The sequence below is a fragment of the Protopterus annectens genome, chromosome 2.part2 (assembly GCF_019279795.1).
Source record: "Protopterus annectens isolate FY-2018-M chromosome 2.part2, PAN1.0, whole genome shotgun sequence".
Classification (NCBI taxonomy): Eukaryota; Metazoa; Chordata; order Ceratodontiformes; family Protopteridae; genus Protopterus; species Protopterus annectens.
In genome coordinates, this window is record NC_056730.1 from 433931533 (window position 1) to 433950591 (window position 19059).

Genomic DNA, 19059 nt, shown 5'->3' on the forward strand with positions numbered 1-19059 from the left:
TTATTAGGCAAGTTGTAGATCCCTTTATAGTCTGCTTCATAGATCTTTCAAATACTTATTGTCCCTAGGGACTTAAGGTATGTTCTGTGATGACTCACCTAAAAGCTGATGTTCTTCGTGTTCCACTGTTGCAGTCATCACATTTGGGTTATCCCTGCCAGGGTAGCCCTCGGCCGGCCTGAGTACCAAAGGCTTAGTATTTCTGCGTCGGTTGCTGTCACTTCAGGACTGATGTCAAGTCATCAGTAGTATAAAGTAAGGCAGCCGATGCCATTACATCAGTCTTTCATGCCGCGGAGCCCAAAGCAGTTTGCAAGAGTGCCGGTTGGCCGCTACCTGAGTTTCATGTTCTGAATTGAAGTTGAAGTCTTCTAAAGCTAAGTACCCCATTGGGGATAATTTTTTCTTGCACTAACCAATGTCAGAAACAGTTTACAATTGTCTTGCCTGTGGAAAGAAAATACCATACTGAGACTTTCATTCTTACTGCGTCACTTGCTTAGGCCCAGACCACGACGTCCCCCGCTGGCGCTTTTGTGCTTTGTTCAACTCCAGAACTATACATAGTCGAGCCCTTATTGCAGCTAGATATTTTCACTTACAGTCCTTGAATTCCGATATGGCTTCGGTAAGCATTCCAACAGCAGATCTTCTGAAAAAGCATAAGGATAAAGACAGAGACAGACCGCACAGGTCCAAACCTACCAACGATGCTTCCATTAAGCTAGTCGTCAGTTCTCCGGTCCTCAGTGAGGCGCTTTCACAGCCCCAGATACCCACTTCTGTGGATTCGCAGGCTGCTACCGAGACCGTTTCTGAGTCCAGTATGCCGCAAAACTCTTCTTCGACTAAGGTTCCTGCGGTTGTCTCTCCCTTGGATGGGTCCAGAGCCGCTGAGCAGGCACCGGCTTCTGAGGAAGTACTTCGCACTACCGATTATCAACACAAACCGACGATTTCTTTCATGTCTACCATTCTTTCGAAAACTACCGAGTTTCTAAGGCCTAGGGTATGAACTACACCCAAGAAACTGACGATCCAATCTCAGGCACCTGCTTCCTTGCCTCATCTCAAATGCTTAAAATGGTGGAAGACCTTATCATGCTGATCAGGGGAAGCCAAGCTACCCCTTCCAAACGAAAAAGGGATATGTCCCCAGTAGTTTTGTCTGAACAGGAGTCTGATGACTGTGATGCATCTGAATATGAAGGCATGCAACCCTTCTCTGTTTGAGGATTCTGATACAGAGGACTCCATTCCTTCAGCCTCCCCCCCCCCCCCCCCGAGGACTATTCCTTTGGGGAAAAACTCCATACCTTAAGGGAGCATTTCTATTGGGAATGTCAGTACTACCCTCAGTTTAAAAAGAGACTCAGGGAATTCTTAGATCTTCCACAGCACAGACCCCAGTCCTGGATGTTGTGGAGGATGTTTTCCTGGAATCCAATTTGACTCCTGACACCCTCCCTCCTGCACCCCGAAAACCTGACTGGTATTACAGAGTCCCTGACTCACACAAATTTATTTTTAAAAATCCTGCTGCTGACCCTGAGGTAATTTCATAAGGGCCGAAAGGAATTAAAGCAACCTCTGCTAAGAATCCCACCCCCTCAGATACGGATTCCCGAGCACTAGACAGATGGGGTACAAATGTATACACCTCTGCTACTCTTGCTATCAGAGCACTTGATTGCCAGTTCCATTTGCTAAAATTGCAGCAACATACCTTGGAACTCCTCAAACAAAAAGTGGCTTCCTTGTTCACAATCTAAAGAGTTACAAGAGTTAATGCATTCTGCAAGTGAAGTAACTAAACATACCTTGCACTGTGGTTTTGATTCCCTAAAAGCTTCTTGCAGGGCAGCAGTCACTGGTTCTGTCCTTAGAAGGCATGCATGGCTTAAGGAACAGCCCTTGCCAGACCATGTTAAATCGAATTTGTTGGATGCACCCTTGCACAAAGACAACTTATTTGGCACTAAGGCAGAGGAGGTCTTAAAAAAGATGGAAGAAAAAGCAAAATCTATGCAGACACTTAAGGATTTCTTAAAGGTCCAGTCACCCAGGTTCAGCAGGCATTACCTCTTCAAACACTGGTCCTTTTCTACTTCCACCAGGTCAGTTCAGCCCAGACCCTGTGGAAGTGGAAGCAGACCTCCCGGGCATCAGCCACAGGGAATGCAGAGATCAAAACAATGCTCCACTTCAAAAACAGTGTGTTCTAAGCCAACCCCACATGGTAAGAACTCGCAATGACTCTCCTCCCCCACACCCTCCCTATGCCCATCTACACTTACCCCTAGGAGGGAAACTCTTCTTTCATGCAAGCACCTGGGCCACCATTACCAACGACTGCTGGGTCCTCAACATAGTGTCCCAGGGATACAGGATTTTCTTTCCACACTCTTCCAACTCCAAAAGGGTTCCCAGATCTACCTACAAACCAGTGGGCAGTGGCACAAAAGCATGGTCTTTCCTACTCTCTATGAGGGCAATAGAACACGTTCCTGCAGAACAGAAAGGCCAATATTTCTACTCCAGACTTTTTCTGGTACCCATAAAAGAGGCGCCCCATCCTCGATCTATCCATTCTAAACACCTTCCTGGTGATACCAAAATTCAAAATGCTCACCCTCCAGCAGCTGCTACTGATGCTCTCCAAGGATGCTTGGTTAGCCACCCTAGACCGAAAAGAGGCCTACCTCCACATTCCCTGTCAGGGAATCATGCAGGAAATATCTACATTTCAGGGCAGGATCTCTGCACTTTCAGTTCTCTGCATGTCCCTTTGGCTTATCTGCTGCTCCCAGAATTTTCACAAAGTGTCTGGCTCCGGCCATTGCCTTTTGCAGACAGAGGAATATCCAAATTTACCCATACTTAGACAACTGCCTAATTCAGGCAGACATTCAGAAAAAGCTGCTTAAGGACCTGGCCTTTGTAATGTCCCTACTGACCTCCCTAGAGTAACAATCAATGAAAAGAAATCCAAACTAGTACCCAACCAAAGGATTATATTTCTGGGAGCAAGCCTGGACACAGCATCCCAGATGGCATTCCTTACACCAGAGAAGCAAACTTACCTGATAGCCTACTTCTCTCAACTAGCCACCAGACACCAGTTATCTGCAAGGAAAATCCTGCAAGCTCTGGGGTTCAGGGCATCTTGCATTCTACTCAGTCCATGTGCGAGACTGCATATGAGGAAACTTCAATGGTACCTAAAAAGCCTTTGGTGTCAATACTCTCAAAACCTGGAAACTCTTATACCCATGATACCTTGCCTCAGAAAAGATTTTCTTTTGGTGGGCAGCAGCATGCTCCTACAGCAAGGGACTATTCTCACCACCCCCTGCCACCCATACCCTCACCACAGATGCATCAGACTATGCCTGGGGTGCACACCTGGATGTCAGGTGCATACAGGGCCAATGGAGCCCACAGCAATTCCATCTACACATCAACCAAACAGAGATGTTAGCTGTCCAGCACGCATTGACTGCTTTCAGGTCTCTTCTCTCACCAGGAGCTCTCCTGATCAAAACAAACAACACCACAACACCACTGTGATGTGGTATATCAACAAGCAGGGAGGGACTCGCACCTACCCTCTCTGCAGGCTGGCCATGACCCTTTGGCTCACAGCCTCTACCATGCAACTGCACCTGTTAGCACAGTTCCTGCCAGGTTCTCTAAACTCTCTGGCAGACCACTTAAGCAGAAATCTTCTGGACCCATATGAGTGACAGCTAGACAAAAGTACATTCACCCTAATAATTCAGAAATGGGGCACCCCGAAGGATGACCTCTTTGTCTCTCACACCAACCATCAGCTCAGCAAGTTCTGCACCAGGGAGCATCACTGCATGGACTGGAAAGTGGATGCCCTGTCCTTCCCCTGGGTCAATCTATTGGTCTATGCCTTTCCTCCACTACCTCTCATCCCCAGGGTACTGATCAAAATAAAGGAGGAAAAACCAAGGACAATTCTTATTGCTCCAAACTGCTTTACCAGCACTGGTACCCACTGCTGCACAGCCTGTCTCCACTGCCATCATGGCATCTCACTCAGACTCCAATCCTCCTGACTCAGAGGGAAGGAGAATTCATGCATCCTCAATTGCAGACCCTCCGTTTGGCAGCTTGGCATATTCCCTAACCACCGATCAATCTGCCAACCTCAGTAAACAGGTTCTAGATGTTATACGTGAGGCCAGACGCCCTAGCACTAGAAAGTCTTATGCTGACAAATGGAAAAGGTTCTACACTTGGATTCAGGCTAAGGGAGCTGATACGGCACATCCCTCCCTCCCTCCCTCTCATTCTGGATTACTTAGTTGACCTGCTACACAGTGATCTCTCTTTTTCCTCTATTAAAATTCATGCCTCTGCTATCTCTGATCATTTCCCCACTGAACAGCCCATTTTCTCACACCCTCTGATCAAACAATTCCTAAAAGGGGCTAGCAACTTGAGGCCACCCAGAAGAGCACCTACCCCAGCTTGGGACCTTAACTTTGTGTTGGAAGAGCTCACCCTGTCCCCCTTCAAACCAACATCTTCAGCAGAGTTTTTTTTTCCTAGAAGACCACTTTCCTTCTGGCCATCACTTCAGCCAGAAGGGTCTCTGAGCTACAAGTACTAAAGGCTGTGGAGCACTTCATCATCTTCCATGCTGACAGAGTTTCCCTCAGGACTAACCCATCCTTCATGCCCAAAGTGATGTCCAGTGTGGCTCTCAAGCAATCCATTCATCTGCCCACCTTTTTCCCTAACCCACAGAACAAGGGGGAAAGGATCCTGCACTCTCTAGATGTGCACAAGACAGCTCAGATTCTATCTAGACAGGACTAAATCCTTCAGAAAGTCTGATCACTTGCTGGTTAGCTTTGCTGTATGGGCAGAGTGCAAAGCCATCTCCAAACAAACAGTTTCCAAATGGGTAGCACACTGCATCCATTTCTGTTACAAGCAACATGGAAAGCCTCCCCCTAAGGGGGTCAGGACTCACTCTATCAGAGCAGTCTCCACCTCTGCAGCTTTCCTCAGAGGAGTCCCCACCAGGGACATCCTGGAGGCTGCCTCCTGGACATCTGTTCAAAGTTTCACCAAACATTACCACCTGCCTATCTTCTCCAAATCCAGGGCAGGGTATGCCACTGCAGTCTTGCAGGGCATCCTAGCCAGCTCCTAGTCTCATTGACTGCCTACACCCTTTTCGTCAGCTTTGGGAATCAACCCAAATGTGATGACTGCAACTTTGAAATACAACGAACATAGTACAGTTGTGTACACTTACCATAAATGTAGATGTTCAAGTGTATTCACTGTTGCAGTCCTGGTTTCCCTCCCTCCATCCCCCTCTTATTTCTTCTCCCTCCTTACAAGAGACATTTTGGTATGTACTTTCTACTGGTGGGGTTCTTCCACCAGAACCTGGCTTCCACTTGGGGGATCCTGACACAGCAAGAAAAACTGATGTAATGACATTGGATCCCTTACTTTATACTACTGACTACCTGACGTCAGTCCTGAAGCGACAGCAGCCGACGGAGAAATACTAAGCCTCTGGTATTTGGGCCGGCCAAGGACTACCCTGGCAGGAATAACCCAAATGTGATGACTGCAACAGGGAATACACTCAAACATCTACATTTATGGTAAGTGTACACATCTGTACTTTCTGGCTGTTCATGTCCATACAAAAGGTAAAAAAAGTGGCTTACATAGTTCATAGGCTCATAGCTTGTTACTAGGCTAATAACCGTTAGGGCCCTTACCTGCCTAACTGGGCACCCCAAACCATTTTGGTCACATGTCACATAGGGACATGTTAGTAGGCAGGTAGTGAAAGATTTGTAGGGGTGGTGCAGGATCCTTTGAGACACATATCTGTCTCTCCAACATGTTTTGTTTATGTCACAAATAAAGTAAAAAAAAAAAAAAAAATTTGTCAACTGGACTTGAACCCTGCTTCAGCTGTGTTCACTCTTTAAGATTAATGCACTTGCACCTTGTGCCACAGGGATAGTTGGGGAACAAACAGGTACACTGCTGCACCAAACACAGAGTACCATACTGTCAGACATTGTACACTGAAGGTACAGGATATCACCATGACTGCTGATACATCTGTGTGTAGCTCGGGGAGTGTTTGCACTGTTGCACATTTGAGGATGTTCATGGTTGCATTTTGGGTGAGTTTTCCTTGAACTAAAGAAATAGTGTCTCAGATGTGATAACATTGGGAGTCAAAGATTTAGAAATGTTTAAAAATTAGCCTTTCATACCAGGTTGGTGGTTGGGGACTTCTGTGGGTAGCATAGGATTCACTGTGGCATGATTTGATCTTGCTGTATTCTTTGACATACTATCTTTCTTCCAAGATCTGTTTTAGGCATATAACTTTGTTAGTCCTAGAAATATGAAATCAGTTCTTAAAGGTGGGAATTGAGGTGGGGGTGAGGTAAGGAGGTAGTATTGCATTTATAAATCATCAAACCTGCAGCAGCTATGGGGCTTTTTGTACTACTTTGACTCAGCTAATCCCAATGTACCAAAGGCCCCAAATGTAGAACCCCACCCTGTTTTTACTGACAGGCATAGTATGGTTTAATGTCAGTTTCATGACACTGCTGTCAACAAAAGGGAACATCATATCTCTGCCACATAATAGCAGCCATGAATTTTGCTGCTAGAGATGGCCATAGTTACCATTTACATTGTTTTACATTCTTGGAGGCTAGTGTTGGAACAGTTCATGAACTAGTTGTTCTATTGTAATTCCTTAAGTTCAACACCGTTGCTTGAAAGGCACTTTGCATGGGACCAAATATTTGACTTCCATATGGGACATATTCTTAGTTTTAGGGATGGAAGTTGTTCTACAAGAGGAAGCAATTACCTGCTATATCAGCAAAGATTCTTCTGCCTAGCTGCACTTTGTTCATTATCAGCTGTTATGTGCTTGCCGGCGCAGTCCAACAGACTATTGCCTTTAAAACTGTTGTAGGTACTTACTAGGTTATTGATCCACAAGGAACTTTAGAAGCCTAGCCATACATTTTCATGAAGATTTTAGCCCTGATATTTGAAGTACAAATAAACCAGAGATAAGCAGAACACTTATGAGTTGTCCTAGCCTTTCCTTTTTTACCTGGTCTGATACAGCTTTTTGATGATTAATAATCTTAGTTGGGTCATGCCTCTGGCATGGAGGAAAAGAACATTGATCTTGCTTTTTCTGTATAGACATTAGGCAAATAATTAGACACAACTAGATCCAGCCACTGAAACATTTCTAGAGGGGTTCTATTAGTACTTGTAGTTTTCCATATGCTGTGAGATTATAATGCTTGTTTCTTCTTTTGTTTTGTATTTTAGAACCTGACACAATGCAGCTCAGCTGCACTGAAGTACCTCTTTATGTAAGTATTCCTGCTTTCTGCTAAATAGTTTAAAGTCCAAAAATGCTAACCTCATTTTGCTTTACTTTTCAAATCTTCATGGTATCACTGGTAAATGTTTTATTATGTACTTTAATTTCAGCGCTAATCCTTTGAGTTAGTAGCTGTAATCACACCATTCAGAAGTACCAGTGTGTGCAAAAAAGTGCTACTGTATCTGGGCTGTTATGACTGCATAATGAATACTAAAGAGTTAAAATTCCCCATCAGACTTAATAGGCAGCAGGGATTATACTGTCATATGAGCAAGATTTGAAGGACGTTTCCTGGTTTTAAAACTTGGCCTGCATGGCTTCTTGTCACCTATAAAGCTGGAGTATACATACTTTATGAATTGTTAGAAGGTTTATTAAACTGGAGTCTGCAGCCACTGTTTTTTATCTGTGACTGTGTTATCAGTTTTAAAATGATGCATTTTCTGAAGTTTACATTTTATTCAACCTGAAGTATGAATGCTGTGAAAGATTTCTGAGAAGTTTTTATTTAGATGTCACAGATTTTATGAGGCTTTTTTTTGTGAAAAATCTTTTATTTCTTTTTGATCAAAGATACAGTAAACATAACATTGAAATTTGAAGGTAACATTATGAACAGGAGTATAATGATGAGAATACATATAAATGAAAGGAAAACAGTTAAAACTATTTACACATATGCCAAATGTCCATCTTTAAGTAAAGATACTAACATCAAGCTAGAATGTGATCAAAAAGGGATTTCCAAAATTCTGTAAATTGGGTGTGGGATTTCTGTGAAAAGGTTAAATATTTATGAGCTAGTGTTTGGTAGCTAGATGTTTGAAACCCTCCCAGATGAGTGATGCTCTGTCCTTCCAATGTAGTGTAATGTAGTATTTAAGTAAAGAAATTAGTGTTACTAATATACGTGTTTGTAGTTTACTCAGGCCAGTGGAGGTGATATGTAGGAGAGCCAGCTTCCAAGATAAAGTTCTTTTTTTCATAGCCCATTTTTTCTAGTTGGACTCTAAGTGAGCACCAGAGCTTGTAAGTGCATTTGCAACTCCAAAAGATGTGGAGCAGGTCAGCCTTGTGGTTATCACAGTAGGAGCAGAATGGTGAGGTGGAGGGGGATATTTTATTTAGAATGGTTGGAGTTAGGTAGATGTTGTGAAGTATCATGATCTGTGTTTAAGTCTTTTAAGGGGAATGAGTTTTGCGGTAAGCTGGATGGCTTGGGATATTTGTTTGTTTGTGATTGAAGGATCAAGTTCCTTCCAGTATTTAGACTAAATAATGTCTTTTTGAGTTTTGATTGAAAGAATAAATTTACAGGAATTAGATAACATTTTTTTGTTTAATGATAGGAGGTTCCATGTGGTTTTACAGGTTTGGATGTCATTGACATTTATATCGGGATTATCTATAATACAGGGGGCTATGGTCACGTAATTGCCTTAAAATGATTGTATAGCTTTTAGGGAGCTTTAATTGTGTTCTCATTTCAATGATAGTATTATTCTTGAAGGGAAAATATCAGAGATGGTTAGTTTCTTGAGGAGGGGATAATTGTTTAGGTTAATCATGTTGTTATTCAGTTTGAGATTGTGGTTAAAGTGGATAGGTTGTAGGGAAGTGAATGCATAATATAGGTTTAATGATTTGAACATCTTTTGTATGATAATGATTTTATGTTTAATGATTGGATGTATTTTAAGTTCTCACTATAGAGTAAAGGGAGGGCTCTGGGGTTTAGGTAAAATGTTTTGGTATGGTTGTACAAGAGTTTTAACCAAGTTGGAATCCATTGCTGTGATGATAGGGTATAGTCGGCTATTGTTATTAGTCTATTACATTTTATGATATCTTAACAGAGTTTAAAATCGGGTAACCCTAACCCCCCACAATTTTTTGGTAGGTCTGTTTGTTTTCGCCAATTCTGATTGATTTGGGAACCCAGGTAAATTTGGAAATTGTAGCGTGGATGGTTTTAAATAATTTTTGGTTAGTAATAATGTTATAGGCATTAAATATATATAGTAATCAGGGTAAAAGTTTCATCTTGATTGTGGCTGTTTTAGCAAGGAATGGGAGTTGAAGTTTTGTTCATCTGTTAAGGTCGTGTTGAATGTTTGACCAGAGTTTAATAATATTATTTGTATATGATTGTTTAGGATCTTGGTGGAAATATATTCCTAGATATTGCAAAGATTGGTTAATTTTAATACCAGATGCTAAAGAGAAGGTGGGAAGCTGACAGAGGGAGTTAATAGGAAAGATATTTGTTTTCTTCAGGTTCATTTTGTAGTTTGTGAATGACAAGAAGGTGTCTGTGGCAGATAGTAGTTTCTGAAGGTCTGAATTGGGTAGGGAGTAGTAAAGATTTAGATCATCAGCGAAAGCTGATAGGGTAATTTTGGTGTTAAAGATATTGGGGATATGGTGAAAAGTTTTCTGAGATATGAGAAAGAAAAGAGGTTCAATGTATTGATTAAAAAGATAGGGGTACATAGGACAACCTTGTCTGGTGCCATTCTCAATATCAATTTGAGAAGATGGGTGTTTATTAATTTGTAGATAAGTGTGGGCCTTCGAGTATAATGTTTTGATAGCTTGTATATAATTATTGGGTATGTTAAAAAGAGGTAGAATATTGAGAAAAAAGTTTACATTGAGTCTATCAAAGGCTTTGGAGGCATCAATAGCTAAGGTATAGATTGGAGTACGAGTATGGGTAAGACAGATTGATCATAGTGTTGAGTGTGAGGGTATGGTCAAAGGTTTGTCTATGTGTTATAAAACCTGATTGTTCAGGAGAGACAAGGTTCAGGATAATTCGTTTAATTCTATTTGCTAGTATTGACACAAATATTTTCATATCAAGATTTATTATGGCTATAGGTCTATAGTTCAGGGTTTTTTTGTAGTCAGAGTTTGGTTTGGGTATGAGAATCATTTTAAAGGTATTTAGATGTATATCACTTATACCATTGGTAGTAATGCATTAAGTAGATGAAGAAAATCAGATGTTTTTTGAGGGAACGCTTTGTAGAATTCGACCGTGAGACCATCTGGGCCTGGTGCTTTGTTGGGGTTGAGTTTGTTGATTGTCATAATAATTTCTTGTTGGGAGATAGGGGAAGCTAAAATCTTTTGTTTATCTGGACTGATTTTGGTAAAATTTAATTGGTTTAAGAAGGTGTCTAGGTCTTTTTTATCATGGCAGAGGTTTAGTGGGCTGTAGGACTTTTTGTATATACTTTCGAAGATTTGTAGATTTTATGAGGATTTTTTTTACAAATGCTTCTTAGTTAAACTTTGTCTGGAAGAATGCTCCACATCATTCCCTTCTTAGTCGAGCTTAGAACTTTTCAGCAGCCGCTCGTATTGGGTTTATTTTGTTTTTGATTATGAATAGCAAATATTTGGCAGTTTTTAGCTTTTGTTGGAGTTCTGCTTGGAGCAGATTGAACAGAATTGTTCAGGTGAACTAAAACATGTTAATATTCAGGTTTTCACATTTCTTGGAAACCAGTCTTAAATTAGGGACAGAACTGCAGAACAAAACTGGCAACTGTGCAATCAAATTGCTGAAGGCCTTCATGAAGTAAGGAGCATGGTCTTTAATGCTGTTGTCATTAACTACAGACAGTAATCTGGGTACTGGGACCTAAAGACATTTGGTCAGAGATGCTGACATAGCTATGAAACTTGGTTGGCTTCAGTCATGTTAGCTAGCTTAGCAGTTGTAATAAGATTAACAAAAGATCTTGCTTCAATAAATAGATATGGATTCCGTGCAAAAGAAGTAGGCATATATAAATTAAAACATATATTATACATTGACTGGCCATTAACACTGAAAAATGAGCACCCTGATTGGTCAGCCCAACCAGTGCACCCATTGTAAATCAAGAATATACCAACAGTAAAAGTCTGGGCACTAAAGTATCATTGAGTGTCCAGACTTTTTTATTGGCATATACAACTTCCAGTCATAACTCTCAACTGTACATATTTTCACAGAATGCCCACATTTTTGCTTCAGATTTTTGGACTGTTTCTTATAAAAGTGTTGTGTTTTTTTGACAAATCATTGAAGGTTAAGGTTAGAAAATAATGACAGACATATGAGTTTCAGACTTCATACCCTTCAGAAAATTAATGCTGATGCAAAACCTGTTTATTCTATCAATTTTCTTAATTTGTAACAGCAATACTTAAAAACTGTCCCTACTTTTGGACCTTTATCCTCCCATTTTTTATGGCTTTGTCCAGATTTATTGCTGTAAGAGGTTGAGATGTATGCTTACAGACAACAAATAACGTTGTACATCTGAAAGGTATTCCTAAGCTACTAAGTCAGCCACAATGTTCTGTAATCAAGAAAAGGGAAACACTGACCTGATTCTTCCTGTATGCAGAATATTCCAGCTGACATAGTAGCTTATGAACACCTTCCCCATCTACATTTCTTTCCAAACCACTGGTGTTCTGTGTAAGTATGGGAACATAAGTCTCATAAACTTGCGCAGTACATCAAGCAATTCCAGGACATAAAATTAAAGTGGAAGAACACCACAGTGCTGACATCATTTAAGAACATGAAGTTTTATTCTTAAATAATGTCATTGTATAATAGCAATAACCACAGCTGGGTGTGGGTAATGCTAATTTACCCACCATTGGCTTTGTTTGATCACTTGGGCTTCGCCGTCGTGACCAAACCATGCCAACCATAGGTCAATCCAGCATTACCCACACCCAGCTGTGGGTCATTGCTATAATATATATCTACAAAACTAGTGGGTTGTAAAAGATAGCTTGGAATTCATCAAGACAAATGCTATTTTTTTCTGCTGCTTCTGTGATGGATATGTATATCATCAGCTCCCTACTGGAAACTGCATAGCAGTGACTGCTACTTGGTTTTCTTGTATGATTGACTTAGTTTAAAAACAAAAGTGCAGTCTGTGAAGCTGTTCTGTGATGCTAATTTATTGGCTGATTTAATGTACTAGATTTGTGGTGTCCCTCTAGTTACACTGGAACCGGACTGCTCTGCCAGTAGACTTGAGTGTTTTTTTGTGGCTGTCAGTTCGGACATTTCCTTTCATTCTGTGCGAATCATTCTCTGTTTTACATGCCAGACAGTACTTGTAATATTCTATTGCATTTTTGAAATTTCATCACATAGATAGTCATAACATTCAGTTTGTAGTAATGAATGAAATGGCTTCTTTGGCAGAAAGGTTAGTTTTTCATTCATTGACAGTCTTGCTTACACGTACAGTAGAAAAAATAATGAACAAATAACACCTTAGATCAATTTATTTCATTCTTTAATTTTCTGTTGCTTGCTTTATTCTATGTAGTATGCTTCTCAGCTGTTCAGATTTTCACAGAATGTCCAGATTTTTGCCACATATTTTTAGTCTGTTCTTCATAAAATTTTCGATTTTTCTGACAAATTACTGAGAAGTGAAGTCATCATATAATGACAGACATTTGAGTTTCAGATATTGTACCCTTCAGAAAATGCATGTTAATGTACAACCTGTTATCAGCTTTCTAAATTTATAATAAAAATTGTCCTTATTTTTGGGCATCCCCCCATTATTTTTAGCTTTGTCCAAAATTCTTGACCTAAGAGGTGTAGAGGTATGTATGCAGAGACGGTTACATATCAAAACATCTATTCTTCATAACATCTAAACTCAAAACATCAAGACCATAACATCTAAACTTCAAAACATCTAAAACTCATAACATCGAATCTCAAAACATTGAATACTACAAAGCAACTATAAATAACATCCCACAGAGTTTCTACTATGTTTATGCAGGGGGGGGGGGGCAAGTCCCCTGCACCTCCCAAGTGGGGGGCCAGGCCCCCCCACCCCTCGTAAATTAAATATACCAACTCCAAGGTTGCACTACAGTGGGGGATAAAGTTAATTTCCTAACCCCACTGTAGTGCAACCTTGGAGTTGGTATATTTAATTTACGGGGGGGGGATGTGGGGGGTAGAGCCCCCCAATTGGGGGATGCAGGGGGGCTTGCCCCCCTACATAAACATAGCAATCAGTGTGTGGGATGTTATTTATAGTTGCTTTGTAGTTTTCAATGTTTTGAGATTCGATGTTATGAGTTTTAGATGTTTTGAAGTTTAGATGTTATAGTCTTGATGTTTTGAGTTTAGATGTTATGAAGAGTAGATGTTTTGATAGGTAACCACAGAGACATGGAGGAACCAGCTCTTATACCAGCATATCGCAGGCATGAGGCAAGAAATTAATCCTGCATGGGAAACCAGGCCATCACTTGCTGCATACATGTAAAAGCACATGCGTGCACACATATACATACACTCTCAGGAGACAGTTTGTTTAACCTTATGGCATGCCTTTAGTATATGGAAGGAAACTAGATCCCCTAGAGAATCCATGTGGATGAGTGAAGGACATGCCATGTCCCCAAGGACCAGGCACCATGAGGCAACAATACTAAGTGCTGTACTATTATGCAACCCAGTATATAATGGAGTTATGAGTCAGAAAGTACTACTTACTAAATAAGTTATGAGGTATTGAAATCAGCATACACTCGTTCATTCATTTTCCCATACTATAATACCTTTTAAATTCACTTTAATAAGCAACTGGTACCACATATTTACATTTTCCACCTGTGTTGCCAGCCTGACTGAAATGGGCATCTTTGAGACAATATGCATTTGTCCCATATTTACTCACATCATGTGTGTGAGATGCAGTTTTTTTAATGATACTGGAGGCACAACTCTCATATGAAGACAATAAAGATGACAAGCAGCTTAGTACTACATAACAACACACTAAACCTGTCATGCACAGATCATGCTAAACACATAGACCAACATAAGTTGAGGCTGTTAAAATAACATATCTTAAACCATAAAAGCCTCCTAAATATAACCAAAGAGGCACTCACCCTCAGCAGCCTTGCAAACCATTAACATAGGTGGCACCCATCATCAAACATACATGTAAGAGTCACAGTGTCTCAGCTGAAAAGCTCATAAGGCAAATCTCCAGATAAATCCAGCATAGTAGTTATATGTGACTCCATTATGAGACACACTGATGCACCACTCAGCAGGCTGGTTAACGAGGGGTCATGGTCATGTGCCTATGGGGTGCCAGGATTCACCACAACACACAAGCACTCATTTACTTGCAGCACATGTACACATATGGCACTGTCATAGTAAATGTGGGCATGAATGACTTGAGATGTGCCTCCTGGACTGTATGAAGAGAGGTATGATGGAGCTTTTGGAATATGTGCCTGAAGCAGGTATGAAACTAGCCTTGAACAACATTTTACTATGACCAGGAATTATACTGCAATACAGACAAAATCTTGTTGACTTCAATGATTGGTTTAGTTTCTGGTGTCCAATATATATCAGCTTGGGAGGACATGATAGATGGGCCCTAACTGCTGTTATAGAGAAGGCTTGCACCTGTCTCCCTAAGGCTTTGTATAGTGGCTAAAAACTTGTTTGGCCCCAGATCATCATTTTTAAGCAGTATCAGTCCACAAAGGCATCCATTATAACAAAACAGAATCTGGATAACATCAACGTACTGCTGTTCAATGCTTTAATAATAAAAAAAAAAAACTCTACTGCCTACAAACTCTGCTTAGCATGGAAAATCAGACATAGGTCTCAACCTGCAGACACTGAAAATAAGAACAAAAGCCCTTGAAAAATAAGAAAATCCATCTAAAAGTCTGGACATCTAATTAGCATAAAATTTGAATACCAAATAGCACATACGTTTTTTCTGCTTCCAGGAGGAATATGGGATACTACTCAGAAATACGTTTAAAAAATAGTGAGCGACAAAAATGAAGGAAAATATAAGCACATTATCAGTGTAAAATATGTAGACTTTAATGAACAGTATTGCAGAATTCTACCACACAAGTTCATTTATTTTTACTTCAAAACAAGGGAGTTGTAAGGCGTGTGTTCTCTTTCTTTAAGTTATTGTTTCTACTAGTATGTTGGTCATGTAATGTGGTTTTCTGCGTTTTAGACAGCTTCAAAAATCACATGATCAGTAGGATTCAAAAAATTTTGCAAAGTAATAAATCAAGCCTGAGAATAGGGAAATACCTCCAAAGGAGGGACTTCTTAAATCATTCATGAAAATAGGAATGTTCCTCCAAAGACCGTGACAGTTGATATATTTCAATATCTACAACACGTTCAGGCCCACTACACTAGATGAAGGCAGTAAAGGCAGGGTATCTCCACATTTGTAAGGAAAAAAAAAAGGTTCACCTGTAGATTTTTTAGACAAGATAACAATATGGAACTCCTCCATGTTCGTCTCAACATTAACAAGACCTCTTATCACATCCTGCCTAAATGTAGGACCCTTATGTCTCACTTAGCCGATAACTCCTACCTAACTAGTCTGGAAGACTTAAAATACCCTTCATGTAACTGGATTTCTTCCATGCATACTCTTTGGAACAATTAGTCTGCGCACCAGCCAGGGGCAATAAAATCTTAGACTTGATTCCATACCAATATGGGGCAGATGTCCTTCAAGGATGCATCTGCAGTCCTAACATATGGGTTGTCCTGCCTCAGGCAGCCCTTCGGTCGGCCGGATTCCAAAGTCTGGGTCTGGCCTCGGCTGATGTCGCACTTCACCCGACGTCATAGCTCCTGGGGTATAAAGGCATCAGCCGACGCCATTTTCCTCAGTCTTTCTTGCCGCGCGGTGCCCGAAGCAGAAGCTGTTCGCAAGTGCCGGTCGGTCAGATCCAGAGATTTCAGCTATCGAAGACTTCTAAAAAAGCTAAGTACCCCGTTGGGGACTCTTTCTTGCCTCAGCCGATGTCAGACAAAGTAAATAATTGTTTAACTTGTGGGAAACAAATACCTCATAAGGATTTCCACTCTTACTGCCTTCCTTGCTTAGGCCCAGACCACAACGTATCAGCTTGTTTAGCCTGTGCTTCCTTCAACCGACAGACACTTAGACGTCGGTCGGAGTTTGCTGAAGAGTTTTTTGGCTCCGCTTTTGCATATAAAATGCCGTCGGAGACTCCGACTACACATTTAGCTAAAAAACGCAAGGAAAAGGACCGACACTCACGGCCCGCGGTTTCGGCTGAAACCACGGTTAGGCCTACCGCGAGTGTCTCTGTTTCGGCTGAAACCGAGACCTCGGTTCTCCCTTCGGCCGAAAGCATGCCTCCGACAACCGAGGCCACGCAGGCCCCGGCTGAGTCAGCTACAGAAATTCCTACTGAAGAAGCAGGCACACAAGATTTGTCCGATACCATTCTGTTGGACATCTCTACTCCTGCACGTGGGGCAGCTAGACCCCCTGCTTCTATGTCTATCAAGGCCTTCTCCAAGGCTAAAGCAGCTAAACTTTCCAAGGCCTTACCTACAAAAGCTCCCTCTCACAGACCTACCTCTAGTTCTCAGATTCTCAGCCTTGCTGAGGACCTTATTTCTCTGATCAGGGGATCCCAACCTCACCCAGACAGGGCCTCACAACCCCCTCCTGAAAAGAGGCCTAGGACTGAACCCCCTGAACCTCTCTCCTCTGACTATTCCTCGGATGGTTCAGATTTATCTGACCATCAGGAAGGACCATACTCACCTTATGAGGATTCTGATGCAGAAGACTCCATTACTTCTGCCTCCCCTCCAGAAGAATTTTCATTTGGGGAAACTCTACACTCAATGAGGGAACACTTCCAATGGCAGGGTCAGCATTTTTCTGATTCTAGGAAAAGGCTAAGGACTTTTTTACACTTGCCACAGCATAGGCCTTTAGCCATACCACCTGTACTTTCAGTTGTTGATGATGCATACAATGATGCCAGTTCTGCCCCTGATTCTCTTCCCCCGGCCCCTGCCAAACCTGACAGATATTACAGGGTCCCGGATTCTCACTTCCACTTGTATAAGGCCCATGCTGCAGACCCAGAAACCATTTCTCAGGGCCCTAAAGGTGTTGCAGCTGCCTCTGCCAAAAACCCCCTACCCTCTGAAAGAGAATCAAGAGCATTAGAGAGATGGGGTAAAAAGGTTTATACATCTGCTACTCTTTCTGCCAGGGCTTTAAACTGTCAGTTTCACATGATACAGTACCAGGAATTTTTGTTAGATCAGCTGAATAAAAAGCTGTCCTCTCCTGAACCTTTAGACCGTAAGTCCCTTCAGGATTTGGTACACAACTCTCAGCAGGTCAGTAATCATTTCTTAAAATGTGGCTATGATGCACTGGAGGCTTCATTTAGATCAGCTATGACTGGAGCAGTGATTCGAAGGCATGCCTGGCTAAAAGAACAATCCTTGCCAGACCATGTTAAGTCTAAACTCCTAGATGCCCCTATGGAGAAACAAAGTTTATTTGGCTCCCCTGCACAGGAGGTTCTAAAGAAAGTGGAAGAAAAAGCAAAATCTGTCCAAACAGTCAAGGATTTTCTGCAGGTCCAACCTCCGAGGTTCAGCAGAAATTGGCCTTCAAGTAATTGGTCCTTTCCAGACACCTCCAGAGCACAGAGAGGCAGAAATAGACGCCCAAGAGGCAGAGGTCAATCAAGGGGTGCCTACAGGAGTCGTCAGTGGCAACCTGCCAACCAGAGAAGTGCCGCCACAGCTGCGACTGCAACCACTTCCACAGGACAGACACAATGACTTGGCTCTGATTCCACCTACCAGGGAACAACTGGAAGCACCCTTGGGCGGAAATCTAGCTTTATTTTCAAAAAACTGGCATTGCATTACAGGAGACAAATGGACTTTGCAAACAATAGACAAAGGCTACAGGTTTCACTTCCACACTCTACCAAAAAAGAGAGGAATGCCAAACCTTCCACCAAGCCAGAAATCAGAGGCTCTAAAACAAATCATCAGCTTACTAAGGATGAGAGCAATAGAAAAGGTACCATCTATGGAACAAGGCCAAGGATTTTACTCCAGACTATTCCTTGTACCAAGAAAAGAAAATCAATGGAGGCCTATTCTTGACTTGTCCGCACTGAACACATATCTCATTGTTCCAAAATTCAAGATGCTGACCCTACAGCAACTTCTTCCCATGTTGGGCAAGGAGTCTTGGCTGGTGACTCTAGATCTCAAGGAGGCATACCTGCACGTCCCTATACGACCAGATTGCAGAAGACACCTCAGATTTCTTGCAGGATCAGAGCATTATCAATTATCAGCATTGCCCTTTGGCTTATCTACTGCGCCCAGAGTATTCACAAAATGCCTGGCATCAGTAATTGCACATTGCAGGCTTCAGGGAATTCAAATCTACCCATACCTGGACGACTGCCTAATACAAGCGGACAACAAGACAAAAATAATAACGGATTTGGCCTATGTCATACAACTGCTGCAAGCCTTGGGATACACAGTCAACATACAAAAGTCAAGACTAGTGCCATCCCAAAGGATAACATTTTTGGGTGCAGAACTGGACACAATAACTCAGATGGCTTTTCTCACAGAAGAAAAACAAAAGCAACTACCAGTCTACTTCATGGCATTAACAAGACAAACTCAGCTTACTGCAAGGAAAGTCCTGCAGGCCCTGGGTTACATGGCA

At 41.7% G+C, this 19059-nt stretch overlaps 1 protein-coding gene across 4 annotated transcripts in view; it reads left to right on the forward strand.

The window, feature by feature from the left end:
• The window catches only part of ARHGEF28 (Rho guanine nucleotide exchange factor 28), a 3217901-nt gene that overhangs the window by 539209 nt on the left and 2659633 nt on the right, over positions 1-19059 (forward strand). For all 4 annotated transcript variants that reach the window (XM_044063941.1, XM_044063943.1, XM_044063942.1 and 1 more), the window contains exon 3: positions 7384-7427. In XM_044063941.1, coding sequence (XP_043919876.1) covers positions 7395-7427 — 33 coding nt within the window. In that variant the 5' untranslated portion in view covers positions 7384-7394. The remainder of the gene's footprint in view (positions 1-7383; positions 7428-19059) is intronic.